General features: G+C 45.9%; 1 protein-coding gene across 3 annotated transcripts in view; it reads left to right on the top strand.

Moving 5' to 3' along the window:
- The window catches only part of SETD1B (SET domain containing 1B, histone lysine methyltransferase), a 46,416-nt gene extending 30,613 nt beyond the window's left edge, over positions 1-15,803 (top strand). The window contains exons 9-19 of one of the 3 annotated variants that reach the window (XM_044440924.1): positions 343-430; positions 2,507-2,721; positions 4,298-4,448; positions 5,242-5,739; positions 6,410-6,592; positions 7,496-7,960; positions 8,941-9,107; positions 9,565-9,696; positions 10,065-10,184; positions 10,970-11,107; positions 11,297-15,803. In XM_044440924.1, the coding sequence (XP_044296859.1) occupies positions 343-430; positions 2,507-2,721; positions 4,298-4,448; positions 5,242-5,739; positions 6,410-6,592; positions 7,496-7,960; positions 8,941-9,107; positions 9,565-9,696; positions 10,065-10,184; positions 10,970-11,107; positions 11,297-11,470 (2,331 nt within the window). In that variant the 3' untranslated portion in view covers positions 11,471-15,803. Of the gene's footprint in view, positions 1-342; positions 431-2,506; positions 2,722-4,297; positions 4,449-5,241; positions 5,740-6,409; positions 7,961-8,940; positions 9,108-9,564; positions 9,697-10,064; positions 10,185-10,969; positions 11,108-11,296 lie in introns of all 3 variants that reach the window. The other 2 variants (XM_044440921.1, XM_044440922.1) reach the window with 2 other exon arrangements.
- Positions 15,804-16,093: the final 290 nt, after the last annotated feature.

Genomic DNA, 16,093 nt, shown 5'->3' on the forward strand with positions numbered 1-16,093 from the left:
CTCCTGTACTTAGTGCAGAGATATGCATCTTTAACATACAGCGTAACTCCTCCTCTCTTTCTGTTCCTTCTCTTCATTGTAAACAAACTATAGTCTTTAAATTCCTCAATGTCTTCGTGCTATGGTCAGTCCTGGTAAGATGCCCATCCCTTGCCAGCCGTCCGTCTTCCTGCTTTGACAAACACAGTAAGGAGGAAAATAAACAAATCAAAACTATTTCGGCACTCTTTAAGTAGCCAATGACTTTGTTTTTTTAAGGTTGTTGCCTGCTATGGGAACTGGCTTCTATAAATCTAAAATGAATACATCTCCTCCAATAGAGTCATGTTGTCCTTTCTGTAGGTAAAAAGAAAGGAACCACCTGAAGCTGCCTCAGCTGGAGACCAGAAAAGAATCCGGCCTTCTACCTCAGTGGATGATGAAGATGAAGGTGAGCAAGCCATTACTTTTTCCACAAATGCAACGGGTTGGATCCAAATGTAGTAGATTACATCTTTTGAAATCACTAAAACTTAAATTCATCATGAACAACTTGGTTTTGTTTGTTTATTAGATTGATATCCTACTTTTATCTTGCAACAAAGTGCCTTGCAGCAGCATTCTTCTGCTGCTCTCTGTTTCAGTCCTATTGGCTTCAGTTCTACTCTAATAATGACTAATTTGGATCCAACCTAGGAAGGGCTGCAAACTACACTATCTCTGATCTTTGCAGTGATGAACTCTATTAATCTGGACACGCTATTGCCCGTTTGAGAGTTCTAGCTTCTTTTTGCCTTAATTTGTACAATTTAGTATTAGTTTAGGATCTCTTTCTAACTTGATGTTCAATTTTGTAGTTATGTGCTGTTCCATTAAGTAATATCTAAAATTACAATCCAAACATTTTGGTATCAGAGTAAGAACAAGTTGTTCAATGTTGTTCAATGTTCAACTAGTTCAGTGCTATAATTGGTTTGATGCTATTCCACTTAGAAATGAAAGAACCTCATTAAAAGTCTCTTTTAGTACTTTTCTATCTTGTAACTCCTTGGAGAAGGAAAAAATAGTAATTTCTAGTTTTGATCTACCACATGTTAATCATCTGAGCACTGGAGGTACTTGGTAAGCCCACTTCTTTCAACCACTCATCCAGCAGCAATTAATGTGCTTTTGAAAGTTTTGTAAAACTAAGTTGTTTATCCTGGCTTTTCCTAACCATTAACTTATCTAAATGCTGTTATGCCTATAATTAATGTATTGTTTTGTAATATGTTTTGAGTTCCTACCAGACTGAAGTGCTACTCATGGTGTGGAATATGTAGGATTTAAAATGCAGAAGTTCCCAGATGTTCAGCTTGTGTAAGGAGAGATGTTTTTCCCCTTGATCAACATGTTGGATTTTTAAAAAACCAAACCTGGTATAAAATGCACGCCCAGATAGATATACAGGGCTGGAATGCCTAGAGGGAGCACGTGTGCTGGACAGCTACAGGCAGGCATACTAATGCAGTGTGTGTGTCTGTGCATGTCATGGGTAATCCCGACATTCTGTCATGTTCTGATGTGACCAGTGATCCAAACCCCGAATTTGGGGCTAAGCAGAACAGTGCTTAAGCCTTTGAGGGATGTATATTGGTAGAAGAAAGATAGAGAAGCCTTTATTCTTACCAGCTGATTTAGTCTGGAATGTGGCACAATTTAAATTTAAATTCCCACACTGATTTCCTGTCTGCTTCTGACTCCTACAGAAACTTCTTGTCCTTCAAAGCCCTTTATGACTCTTACTTCCTCTTATAATTCTGTTCTACTTTCCTCATCAATCCCTGCTTGTCATTCTTTTCATGATGTAATGTTCAAATTCTTCCTCAAAAGGTAGCCTTTTCTGGGAGGTTTTCAAATAACAAAACGTAAAAATGTGTAGCGACAATAGCTGCGTATTTTCTCTTCCTTGCCCTTCGGCCATTTCCCACGTTTTTCACTGCTCCTCGGGATCGTAAGGCCTTCTGTCCTCTCATTCTTGATAGAACGCCACATGCATGGCTAATGCTACCCAGATGCTGCTGAGACCATTGACCTCCAATGTTCTTGTTACTCTTGCTTACATAAGTAATTGGATGCCAAAAAATTGGATGCCTGGACTGGAGGACGCTGCTGCAGTGGGAGCAAGTCCTTCCCTCACACCTCTTAAATTGGGTGGTCCCGTTCTGCTAGACAGATGTCCCAGAAAGGGGCCCCGTTGCTCATTCAGACACCACACTTTTCAGCCTTGTGGACATACCCAAGTCCTCACTTTGCACGCATAAGCAGTGCCTATCGTAAGAGCTGTCATTTTGCTGATGTTACTCATACGTGTATGTAAATAATTCCAAAGAGTTAAGTTCTTCCACTTTGTTTTGCATTTTCAAAGTGACGATCACCAAGCAACTTGGCCCATCAATAACTTTTTTAAGGGGGGAGCCAGTCTTGTCCCTTCCTGATGTTGTTTCTGACTCTTTCCCCACATTCATGACTTATTTTCACGCCCCAGAATCTGAACGAGATCGAGACCTGCCAGATGCAGCCTCAGACATCTCCAAGAAGGAAGCAGAAACTGTTGGCCTCAGGAGGAGACCAGCCAGGGCATTCAAACTGGACAGCGAAGGGGAGGAGGAGGACTCGGGCAAAGAAGAGGAAGAATCTTCTTCAGAAAAGGAGGCAGAACAGGAGGCCGAAGAAGGGGTGATGAAATCGGTGTCTGACAAGGTCTGCTTCATCATGGACCTGTATTCTCAGCTGCAGTGTCATAAACTGGGATTAAGCATCTTGGCTGCATCCACCCTTGCCTGAGCAGCCTTTGTGCTCACGGCCTAGCATCCCCTTGCCCTCCCCCGCCTGCTGAAATCTGCTCCAGGGGCGCCCCATCCCTCTGGAGCAGACTCAGGGGGGCTGCAGGAGGGAGGAACAGGTCACTAGGAGATAGGTTCCACTGTTGAACCTACCACACCATTTCTGTTCTTTTCAAAAAAGCTCTATGCTCAACAGTATATTTACTCCATAAAAGGTGCTCATAGTAACTTGGGTGTTATCACAGGAAGATGTCTTCAGGTGCTTTGCTTCCTGGGGAGGGTGCAGCCTTCCTTTCTACTGCAGCTGGAGGTCCTCTGGGAAGGAGTAGAGAGGACCGCTGTCAGATCATTTTTGCATAAACAAATGATTCTACTGCAAAGGTAGATGACCTTCAAAGAGGACTTTGGACATTAGCCTCTCCTTGTTTCATCCCATTTTCCCATAAAAAACAGAGTAAGAGTTAAAGAGCATAATTTTGTTTGTTGGTTTTATTTGGTGTATTTCTGTCCTGTCATTTAGGGTAGACTGTCACAAGGTACTTTACAACAATTAATAAATTATATACCAAGTAATAAAGAGAGCCAGTCTGGTGTAGTGGCTAAGACTGCAGGACCTGGAGTCAGAAGAGCTGAGTTCCAGTCCCTGCTCAGCCATGGAGCCAACTGGGTGACTTTGGAGCAGTTGCAGACTCTCAGCCCAACCTACCTCACAGGGTTGTTGTGAGGAGGACAAGATTGAGAGGAGGAGAATCGTGTAGCTGCCTTGAATTCCTTGGAATGGAAAAAGGCAGCATATAAATACTATTAAGAAAATTAAGCACTTCAGAACAAAACTAGTTAATCAAGAGTTAAAACAGTAGCTACTAAAACATAAAACCTAATATAGCCATCAATAAGAAGCTAAGTGGAATTAAAAAGGCCCAATACCCATTTAAATAGCATCTGCAGGATGGGGGTGGGGGCATATGTACCTCTCAGGTTGCCTTGTGGGAGAGGGAATTGTACAGATGTGGAACCACCACTGGAAACCTTAAAATGGTTGTCTGATCTTGGCTGCTGTAGAATACATAGAAATGTATTTAACTGGTTTTATTACAAATAATGTGCCACAGTCATGGCTATATGCCTTCCTCATTGTGTAATCGTCCCATCCATGTTTTCTTTCTTCCCTGCACACAATCTAATTTGGGATTCCCCTATATCAATTTGCTTAGACAGGCACAATTATAGGTAGATACATGCACAACCTGTCTCTACCTATAATTTTGTAGATTCATTCATATATGTTGCTCTTCTGAGATGTAAAAGGTGTGTATGATTTCTTTTCACAACTTGAAATGCCGGGTCCTTTCCACTAAGGGGTGTCATTGTGCCCTGAGTCCATGGGCATTCTTTTATCATGCCATAATATAAGTACTCAGTCAACTTGCTTTCTCACCTCCCCACAAAAACATGGATAGTTGCTGAACTTTCAAAATGCCTTGTCTCCCAAGGAAGAGGAAGAAGAGGAAGATATCAATGAAGAGGAGGAGGAGGAAGAGGAGGAGGAAGAGGAGGAGGAGGAAGAGGAGGAGGAGGAGGAAGATGATGAAGAGGCAGAAGCAGTGACAAGTGAAAAGGAAGAGGATCAAGATTCTGAAGAAGGTATGAAGCCTTGTTAGCAGCTACATGAGTGCAAAGTTTTCATCTGACAATGCATTTTTTCTTGCTGACTGGATATACTGTCCTGTTGGCGTGTTTGAAAAAGCTAGTAAATGAACTATCTTTTAGTGTAAGATGTGACATGAGTTAGTGCAACCTGATGCCTCTTCAAAGAAAAGCTAAATTGGCTATGACCAGCTAGGAAGGAGATCTTGACATTTATTAAATAACTTATGGTAGGAAGCCTGTTACGCTGAGCTAGTGAGGGAGGCAAGGCTGGAGCTAAAAGGTTTTGTTGGAAAGGAGCTGAAAACGAAGCAACACAACCACATACTGTGGCTGTGTAATTTGGCAAGCATGCAGTTTGGGAATGGCATATGCAGTTGTAGAAACAAATTGTAAAACAGGAGAAGATTGACATAGGCAACTAGAGTGAAAACTGGGGAGGAAAGGTCTAAACCTCATCCTTACGGAGGAAGGTAAACTTGTTCTATCAAGAAAAACAGTTCCTCCTGTCATATAAAATTTTGAGAAATGGTATTCCAATTAAACTGATCTGTTCTAGGGTAAAAACGAAGTACTTTACATAATGCATTGCTTTGGGATGGTCTAATGACTTTTAGAATAGATGGCCTTGTAAAGATCATTAGAGCAGCTTTCTGTAGGGTGGGTGTGTCATAAGAGGAATAAAAAATTGACTGAGAGAGATAAAATAGCAATCCCACCTTTACTTTCTCTAGTCTGGCCTGAACCAAGTCAGTCCTAAAGACACCACATTAACCCTTTGTCTCCCTAGTAGAAGATGTAGGAAGCCCTGCCTCCTCCAGAGCAGAGCTCGAGTCATCCGATGAAAGTGAGGAATCCTCAGAATTTGGGACAAGTTCTGATTCTGATGATGAAGAGGAGGAGGAGGAAGAGGACGAGGAGGAAGAGGACGAGGAGGAAGAGGACGAGGAGGAGGACTATGAAGAACAAGTGGAAGATAACAAAGAGGTGTCTCTCCAGCAAGAAAGAGAAGCCGTACCCACTGAAGTGACTGTTGAGTCGCTCCCTCAAGAGCCTGCAGACGATGGCGAAACCATCCTGGACCTGTTCCTGGTGGACGAACATACGGAAGGGGCTGCGCTTGCACTGCCTGAGCCTTTAATGCCAGAGGGAGAAGAGCCGAGGGAAGAAGCCAGGCTAGCAGAAGAAAGCCTGGAGGTGCCTGAGGAGTCCTTTGCCGCAGACGTGCTGGTGGTCATTGAGGGAGCTCAGGAGGAGAAGCTGCCGCTTTCTCCAGCGTGCTTGCCAGGTAGGTGGGCGCTTTGACTTGAACACCCAGCCTTTAGGGAAGGCAACAAGCTGCCCTGACTTCAACAGTTTTGGTATATGTATTACTTATTTAAAACATTTGTACGCCACCCAATTGTGCGTCCCCTGCCCTTCTTGCTTGTGTATCACACCTGTAAATTACACAACCGTTCTAAACCAGAGGTGGCAATGGTGGCCCTCCATGTATTTTTGCCTGCCACTCCGATCAGCAGTAGCCAGTGTGGCCAATGGGGAGGGTTGATGGGAATTCTGGCCAGTGTATCTGGACAACCTTAAGATGGCCCTTCCTGTTCTAACTCTGAGACAGAGCTCTTGGGAGCAGGCCGGCTGCAGTGCTGCTTCACCTGCACAGAATTCTGGAGCTCAGTGGAGTGACTCCAGTTCTGGGGCGAGCTTTCATCGTAGATTCTGCAAGCGTGGCATTTAGTCGGTCCGCTGCAGGTGCCCCTCAAGCTCCAGCCATCCCGGTGTCATGCAAGAAGCGCTGCTTTTGTCTTGGCTTCTCTGTGTGGGTGACAATGACTGTTTCTCAGGGGCCCTTTGGGCCCCTTCAGCTCTGAGTCAGCTTGTCTCCATAGTGCAGCACACCCAAAGCAAAATCCGTGCCCATCAAATGGTGTTACTTCTGCCTTCTCCTTCCTTTCTCGCAGTGGAGGTATGTGAGCAAGATATTGTGCTGGAGCCGGAGGTGCTGGATGGCCTGAAGTCGGAGGTGCAGGCTGAAGGAAACCTCCGACCGCCAACCCCAGGGGGCCCCTTTGGAGAATCATTGCCCAGCAAGCCCTCCTTTTTCACCAAGGCTGAGGATGGCAGTGCAGAAGCTCAGGCAAAAGGTTGGCCACGATCCGCTGTTGAGGAAGAAGCCCGGCTCCCTCTGGCTCCTGGCAGGGAGGTTCTGGCTCCCTCGGAGTCTCCCATCAGTGCTGTGCTCCCTTGTTCGCTTCCTCTTCCTTCCATGGGACCCAGCAGAGCAGGAGTGTTGCTTCTTCCTGACAAGATCCCCGATCAGTTAACTGTGAGCAAAGCTTTGCTGGGGGAAGAGCTTCCTCGGACTCCTGGGCGGGACATTTTAGCCAAGTGCTCCCACAGCCTCTCCAAGTCCCAGAGCACGGACACTGTGCCGGCCACGCCGGGCAGCGAGGCCCCTCTCACAGGGAGCAGTCTGACCCTAAGTTCGCCTCAAGCCCCAGGAAGCCCCTTTTCCTACCCATCCCAGTCCCCGGGGATCAGCAGTGGTGGCATCCCTCGGACTCCCGGGCGGGATTTCACCTTCACACCAACGTTCCCAGACCCTACCATTCCTTGCCTGTTGTCTGGCAAGAAGCCCTCCGACGACGAGCCCGATGAGAAGGCCTTCAAAGAACCTCTTGGTGCTTCCTTGTTGTCTTGTGTGAACAGAGCCCCCTCCCCCATTCCCCTTGTCAGCCCCCCCATCCCAGCTTTCCACCCACACATTGACTTGCCCCCCGGCCAACCGGTACCCCTTCCTGTCCGACCTTGCTTGTTTATGGACACTAAGATGTCTCTGGAGGAGTGCACGAAGGATGCACGGTCCCTCTTGCCCTTCCCAGATGTCCCTGTAGTTTCCCCACCTCCCCTCCCTCCTCCCCCTCCCTCTACTGTCCTGCCTATCAAAAGGAAGCCAGGTCGGCCAAAGCGGTCCTCCCCGCTGGGCCCTCTCCTGGATGCCTATTCGAGCAAGCCCATGGAGCCTCCTCTTCTTCCCATCCCGGTAGCCTTGACGGAAAGTGCTGTGAGCAAAGAGCTGCTGAGTAGCCATCCCGAGGCCATTTATCCCCTGAAAGATCCAGAAGCAGTGACCTTGGACTTCCGGAATGACTGCTTCCACAACAAGGTCCCCCCAGAAGTTTTAGCAGAGAAGCTTCCCTTTAAAGAGCTGGAGAACCAGTGGAACGAGGAGTTCAAAGAGGACGAAGCTTACCTGAAATCCAAGCGACAGTGGAGGCGGCAGAAGAAGCGGCCTGATGATGTCCCGACATTTCCTTCCCCTGAGTATTCCCCACATCGGTATCAGTTTAGGCCCCGCTCCGAGTTTGAGGAGATGACCATTTTGTATGACATTTGGAATGGGGGGATCGACGAAGAGGATATCCACTTCCTTTGTGTCACGTATGATCACTTGTTGCAGCAGGACAATGGCATGGACTGGCTCAACGATACTCTGTGGGTCTACCATCCTCATATCCTTTTCTTGCTGGGTTACTGGAATGGGCTTCCTTGGGAACAAGCGGTTTTCAAACAGCTAGATTTAAGGGCACTGCTGCAGTCTGCCTGAACCATACTTAATGCAAGCAATAAACCTTCACAGTATAGCACAAAAAGGCACACATTATGGTGAACAAGAACAGATCGCTGTCAGGAACAATGCATTCAAACAAAGTGGAAAAATAAAAGAAACATAATTTAGCTCCTCTGTTTCCAGAGCGGTAGCCATGTTATAGTCTGTTCAAAAAGTCCTTTCTAAATGAAGGCATTAAAGGAGCAAACTGAGCTGCTTTTAATATTGCCCATTTCTCCCTGGCATTCAACAAATCTGTCAGCTTATTCATCAATGGCCACCCCACCATTCTGGTCCAAAAAAACCCAAACATTCCTCTAATAAAGTAAGAAAAGAAAAATTGCTCTTAGACAGCCTTGTCTGGGCACAGTACTTGTATTGAGTGCCCAGAAATTGCAGAAGCTTGTATTCTGAAAGTATTGCTAATTTTTTAAAATTGAAGATTTTGGACCAGATAACTTACCTGGTATATTGGATAAGTTTTCCAATCTCCATTTGAGAAGGTGAAAACAAACTTCCTGATAGGTTTTCTCTTCTAGGCAGTTCATTTTATGGCAATTGCGATGCTGCCCCAATGATCAGAGATTCAGAATAGATAAAAAGTAGCTTTTAATTGAACCAACTGTGCTTTGGTAGAGGAGCATGCGAGCTTACAAGTTTCACAAAACTCTTCATTAAGTCGAACTGAATTCTACCTGGCAGAGTTCTATGAAATGCAAATACTTGGGCTAACATGCGCTGACCTAAGTTATGTCAGAACTTTGAAGTCTGTCATTGTCATCCTGTCGTTGTTACTGTTGTTGTTATTGTTGTTAGACTTAGAGCAAAAAGAGTCATTTCATGAGTAAGGCATAGCTGGGTTTCCCCTTAACATAGAGCCACCAACCAACTTTTCTCTCCCAAAGAAGAAGAAACGGGATGATGGAATGCGGGAACATGTTACCGGCTGTGCCCGAAGTGAAGGCTATTACAAAATTGACAAGAAAGACAAGCTGAAATACCTCAATAATAGCCGTGCGTTTGCGGAAGAACCTCCAGCTGATACACAAGTGCGTGTGGCGAGCTCCCTGTACTGGCGACCAATGCCACTCAATATGCTGCGGGGTGGGCGGGGTGGGGGAAAGCTGACCCAGCTTCAGTCCAAGCGTATGATGCCACCTTATAAAGAGCCATGCCATTGGTTCACTTAGCCCAGTACCAGATACTGTGACTGGCTGTGCATTTCCAGGTTCTGCCTTTGCTCTTCCAGCTTGCAGATGCCAGGGGTTGAACCAGCACAGTCTGTGGGCCAGGCAGGGGCTCTGCTACAGAGCTTGGGGCCAGGCTGCCTCCTTGCAGCAACCTGTGTTCTTGTGCAGGAGGTGTGCTCAGATCTGCAACAAGAACTGGCATGTGTCAGACAAAGGTGCCCTGTTGCCCAGATACAGCAGCCCCCACAGACCCTCCCTCAGAAGCAAGCCTCTTTACCAGTCCAGCCACCCTGAGCTGACCCGTTCTTGTCCACAGGGAATGAGCATCCCTGCCCAGGTGCACGTTTCAACTCGTGCTGGCTCTGAGCGGAGATCCGAGCAACGCAGACTTCTGTCCTCCTTCACCGGCAGTTGTGACAGTGACTTGCTCAAATTCAATCAACTCAAGGTAAGTTGTACCGCTTGCCCCCCTGGCACTGTGCACTTCCTCTAACCTCTGTTGGCCAGCGAACTCTCTGCCTTCTAAGTTGTGACGTGATAAGAGTGGGGCAAGGGAGGAGTAAATGCTGGCCTAGGGCAGGCTTTGCGGAGCAATTCTGCAGGGTCACAGGTATTGTTCACTGCAGTCCAAAGTAAGCAGCCTAGCAGGTACACTTGAAATGTTGCAGAATGCTCTTCTTTCCGTTGCTACTGTTGTATTTCTGGACCACTTCTCATTTGTCCAGACGCCAAAGCAGTTCACAAGCACACCTCTGTGTCTTGTTAGCTTCCTAGCAAATGGCTCACAGTGGCCTCCTGTCTCTCCCTGCCATGTAGTTCCGGAAGAAAAAGCTAAAATTCTGTAAGAGCCACATTCATGACTGGGGACTCTTTGCGATGGAGCCCATTGCTGCTGATGAGATGGTGATTGAATATGTGGGACAGAACATCCGGCAGGTAAGCGGCTCTCCCAGAAGGTGCATCTCCTCGAGTCTGGATGTTCCCCATCCAGTTTGGGGTACAGAATCCCTTGCAGCCTGAGGGCTCAGTTCCATTTTGAGTGGGTCGTATCTGAGTGATGGGGCAAGGCCAGCGTAATTCAACTTGAGGCTCTTCTTGTCAGTAAGTAAGTCTTGAGAAAGACACTCCAACTTATAAAATCTACTTCATCAGGTACATGATAGGTCATCTATCTGATGAAGTGGGCTACAGTCCATGCAATCTTAATGCGCCACGTGTTCTAAAACAAAGCAAAACATATCCCTGCATATAGAAAAGTAACACCCCAGAGAGAGGGCCAGTCTGTTGTGCTAGTTTTCGGCTTGGAGGAAGACTGCTGTGTGAGTGGTGGTTTTCATGGGGTCAAAAAAGTGATCCCCGGCTGCATAAAAAGTGGTAACCCACCGTTGGACTTGGAAGTGCGGTTGAGCCATCATGAAGCGGCAATCATGAAGCTTTCGTCAATCTCTCTCTCTCACACACACACACGCCTGGGCTCTTTGCCTCCTGTGTCAGGCTTTAGCACACAAGTAGCCACTGGTTCAGGGGATGGCATGACCTGCTTTTCCATGTGAAAATGCTGCCTTACTCTACAAATAGTGATATCTTGCTGCTTTTTTCAGCCATCGGACATCTTAATGATTATTTTAAATGGATAAACACAAAGTTTGATAGTCACGTCCATTTTTTAATGTGACTGGACTTAGAAAGTACCTCTGGTGACGTCCGGCTTTGTTCTGCAGGTAATCGCTGACATGCGAGAGAAGCGATACGAGGACGAAGGCATTGGGAGCAGTTACATGTTCAGAGTTGACCACGACACAATCATAGATGCAACCAAGTGTGGGAACTTTGCCAGGTTTATTAATCACAGTTGCAATGTAAGTGCTGCTTGGCCTCTCGCGTTCCATCACGCTCCCTAGGTGAAAGTTGCCACATGCTTGATTTCTCAGCATGACTCCTATATTAAAGGGGGTAGGGGGAACATCATGTGCCTGCCTTCCTCTTCACAAAAGCTAAATAACCCAGGCAGTATCTCTGAATTAACCCTTTGAATGCTCTCTCTCTAGCCCAATTGCTATGCTAAAGTCATCACAGTGGAATCCCAAAAGAAGATTGTCATTTACTCAAAGCAGCACATCAGTGTGAATGAGGAAATCACTTACGACTACAAATTCCCCATCGAGGACGTCAAGATCCCCTGTTTGTGTGGCTCTGAGAACTGTAGAGGGACCCTGAATTAAACCCAAGGCTGTTTGCCATGCATTGGCTCTGTCCAGACTGTGGTAACCATGGGTGTCGCACTTTTGCCAAAAAAAGTTGGAGGAAAGAAATCGAGGGGGGAAAGGAAAGTGCGAGGGGGGGAGAAAATCGTGCTGGGCACATTCTTTCCTTCTGTCAGGAGAAATGCAAATTGCAGACACGCACACCAGGACTTTGCACGCTGCAGGTGCTTTTGGTCTTCAGATCCAGAACTCCCCCACCAAACAGTTCCACTTTTTCAGTGGCACTGTACATCACAACACTGTCTCTTTCCCCCTCTGCCTGCTGCGCCATCGCACGGCTCTCCTGGGCCACGTACGGTACCTTCCTATTGTTTAAAATCGTTCCTCTTTCTATAAAATGCTGCTACCTTTTCCTCATGAATTTTGTTTGGCTCGGGGGAGAGCAGGAAATATTCAACATTTTCAAAATGTGAAGCAGAGAATGAACAAGAAGAGGTCTTGAGATAAACGGAAGCTGGTTGGAGCGGGGTGTAGCAAAAGCTGCCAAATGAATGTGGGGTGCTTGCTTTCCAGTGGGAATGGGAGCAGGGAGGGCGGGGTGGGGGGAGCGTCAAGCACAGATTCGTCTTCTCTCAAGAGAGATCGGAAATACTTGGACCTGGCTTGAGGGAGCCCCCTTTGTGGTCATTAGTACGCTGCTGATCCTTTTGGGATCCAAGAGGGAGGAACTGTTCGCTGTGTCAAGCATGGGTGGGCCTCTCTTTTTTGGAGCAGAGCTTGATGCCTTGCTGGTAAATGCAGAATTTATTTATGCTGCCTGAACCTTGGTCACACGGCACTGGGGGTGCTGCCTGAGTCTCCGCGACTGGGCATCTTCGCTCCTGGGAGGCTTGCGCAGGAAAGCACGGTACAGGCAGCCAGGGGGAAGGGAGGCGGTAACACCGCTGGGCTCCACATGTGCCACGAGCGAGGACAAATTCTGTCCCTTCGCTGGCACCCTCGCCCAAAGGACACTTTCCCCTGCTTTGTTGTTCTCGCCAATCGTTCCACAACTCTTTAACCGTATGTCCCTTATTTTAGGGTTTCCCCCCTTATTTTGGCCACCCTAATGAACAGCCGAATGAAAGTGTCATTGTCACTGACTCTGTTCGCTGCAACTGCAGAACTGGCCAGTGGGGCAAAAGACGATGCGGAGGCGTCCGTAGGGGAGGCAGCAGCTGCTCTATGGCCTTATCACACCATACTTTTAATGCTGATTTTCAGCAGCAAACCAGCTTTTTAATCTAAACATATCATTGATTTCAAACACCTGTCCTAAGCAAACACAAACAAACAAACAATAGATAATTAATTGGGATCACCTAAGCAAACATTGTGTATTGACATTTTCAATTTGACCAAAGAAAAGGGTGTGTCATATTTGCCATGGTTTCCCTGAAGAAGATTCTTGCTCAAAACCCATCTATTAAAGGGTTCTCTTTGAAATTAGTCCAAAGGCTGCTAAGCTAGGCAAATCTTAAAATATTTGCCCATGTTCAGTACGTGTTGATTTTGTGTTCCTGTGTTGAATTTGCTATACTTTAAATCTGCTGTACAGAGACATGATTTGCTAGCAAAGAATTGAGGCAACTGGAGTGTGCATAAACATTTTCTCAGGCAGGGAATCCCCTCTTCTTCTTCCTCGCCATCCCAGGACCCAGGAATGCTGCAACCCGTTGTTTGGATGGCTTTGTCTTCTGCTTCCTTCTGGCTAGCAAGTTCTCTAGGAATGACTTAGTGGATGGCCTCTCCACTTCTTATGTCCAAAGGCCCAGAGGAAGGAAGGAACTTAAGACCAGCTCAAGCTGCCTTATTGCTGTTTTTCACAGGGAGGTTCTTTTGCCCTTGCAGTTTGGGTTGTCAGAATTAACTCGAGCAGTTGGGTATGGAGGATGCAGGCCGGACTCTGGGAGAAGTTGGTTGGTTTAGACCAGCATCCCTCCCCCTCCCCGCTCTCTTCTGTGTAAGCTTCCTGCTTTCTTGCAACTTCTTTGGCATGTGTGTGGTGCTGGCTTTTTAGGCTTCCAATCTTTAAGAAAGCCACATCTCTCTCGTGACAGGGTTGTTGTCAGTAAGCATCCTATACACATGTTTCTGTGCTTTCCGCTTCGTGCATGAGCAGAGCCCACAAGGAGCGTCTGTTGCATAAGCACTGAAATTCACATGGAGACTTGGGAAGGACAGGGTCTGTATGAATCGTCTGCTCTTCATCTGATTCCGAAGAGTTGGGCAAATAGTTGGGAAACACATTTCCTTGGGGGAATATGGCAATATTGACAGTGTGGCCCTCACTTCATTTCTGCCAGATAACCTGGGCCAGAACAGGAAGCAACTTCCTGGCTCAGAAGTTGTGGTAGAGTTGCTCCTTCAAGGGGCAGCAGGATTGGAGGGTCAGTGCACCGCCTGGCCACGCTTTGGGGAGGGAAGTTTTCAGAAGTGTTTCTATTCATACGCACAAGCATATCCTGAACGTCAAACCCAAGTACCTTTGGACACTTCCAGAGCTGACTAGCTTCCGTTCCTTGAGGAGCACCGAGTTGCAAGGGAAGGACCCTTGGATGAGAATGTTTGGCTCCTCTGCCTCCACTCTAGACAGGGCCTGCTGCTTCTTGGTTGTGTTCTTGGGAAGGGATGGCAGTCCAACCGGCGAGGAGCACACCATGACCTTCCAAGTCTCCACCCGCACACCTCCCTCCTATTCCCAGGAGTGCCAAATCCTTGTCCACCCACCCACCAGCCTTTTCCTCTTCAAAGAAACCTGGCTTCCACTGATTCTGTGGACTGTTATTTTTGAGCAAACGTCTATCTGTGTTAAATCCCAGCCTGCCTGGTTTCATACAATCATCCTTCTCCATCCCACCCCAGTGTCTAGTTCGAGGCAAAATCTTGGGAGTTCAGGAGGAAGGCAGGGAGCCTGTCCCTGTCTTTCACATATTTATATTGTCTAAGAAGTTTATTTCTACAGCAGGGGGAAGAATAGTTCAAAACTCTGATGGAAAGTTGTTTCAGTTTTGTCATTTGTGACCTATTTTCAGGGATCATTTCAGTGCATTTCTGTATAAAACGTTTTTTAAAAAGAGGGAAAAATGAAATTTTGCAGTTTAAAATGGACACATCATCTGTACATAAGCAACCGTTCCAACTCTTCTCTTCAAAACACTGTTTCTTGTAGAAACATGTTGATTTTGTTTGTTTTTTGGCTGTTTTGTTTGTACTTCAAAAGCATGTAAATATTTTGTTAAAAATGACTATTGTAGTTTGAAGTTCGTTTTTTAAAAGATGGCCAGCCCAATACCTCCAACTGAGAGTGGAAGATTGCGGTGGGGTGCACTGAGGGAAAGAGCTGGCAGCATTTACAGCTTGTGTCAAGCTATGTATAATGTAAATTTTGTACAATTTTTTTGTTAAATACGTAGATCAAACTAGAAGCATTAAGAAGCTGAAGATTTAAAAAAAATGCCAAGTTGAGGCTTTTTTATTTGCCTTTCTGATACCTTAACGTGCAAAATCTATTTATTTCAGACAAGAAAATGTGTATAGTCTATTAATGACAACCTAAAATGTATTTAAGCAAATCTGCAACTTTGATTTTTTTTCCAAATATAAATTTTCTTCTATTTTATATTGTTCCTTCTCAATTACCAATGTAGTGTTTGTAGAAGTGGAAAGAAAAATGCATTGGTCAGAGTCTAGAGCTCCAAGGTGCTCCAGTGCACACATGAAACTCCACCTGGGCAGGGTGTTATACCCATCAGCCACAGAAGCCCTACTCATGCGGAGCCTTGTGTGCTCTATCGGAGCTTTTGCATTCTCACTAGAGCTGCTGAAATGGGGTGGGGAACAATGCTCACAATTCGAGAAGCAGTTCTTAACAAGAAAAGCCGAGGAGGGGGGAAATTTAGTCCTTTTTGCTCCTGTTTCATTAATTCTGCAAAGATAATTGGTTTTTTAATTCGCAGTGTGAAAAATAAAGACCTCCTTTAAAAGGGGGAAGGAAAATGGTTTGCAATAAATGACATCTATTTTTATGTTCCTTTAAACAAAAAGGCAGAATTAAAGTTCTGCTGAGGTTTAGGATTTTTTTAAACATTTCTGTTCCCTTTTGTTTAAAACTGTATAAATTTTGGACTGTTCTGTGCACCTAGGCGCTGTCATCAGTATGTTCCTTGTTTTGAAGAACGTGTTTTTTTGTTGTGGGTGTGTCATGCTGTACATATTTGTTCATATTTTTTGTGAATTGAATACTATGTACCATTGTATTATAGTAACTTTTATAAAGCAAACCATAAATATACTGACTTTTCTTACAGAAGACCTATGTGTTGGTTTACTAGTTCTTGAGAAGCACAACCCCACCCTTCTTCCCTTCCCGGGGAGTACGTGCAACTAGTTTTTTCAGTGGTTGCAAAAAACAAAGTAGATGCGCCCAAAATCTGATCCAGAATGCCAGTTCTTATTAATACGATAAAAAAGCTGTATGGGTCCTTTCCCAACAGTTCTCCCTAGTTAAATGTTGGAATCAGGAACAGCCTATTTGTGTGTGGGATAGTACTCCATGGTGCTCTTGAAAGCACCATGTCCCCAAAACACTTCAGGAAACGT

The sequence above is a fragment of the Varanus komodoensis genome, unplaced genomic scaffold (genome assembly GCF_004798865.1).
Source record: "Varanus komodoensis strain SLA01 unplaced genomic scaffold, ASM479886v1 scaffold38, whole genome shotgun sequence".
Classification (NCBI taxonomy): domain Eukaryota; kingdom Metazoa; phylum Chordata; class Lepidosauria; order Squamata; family Varanidae; genus Varanus; species Varanus komodoensis.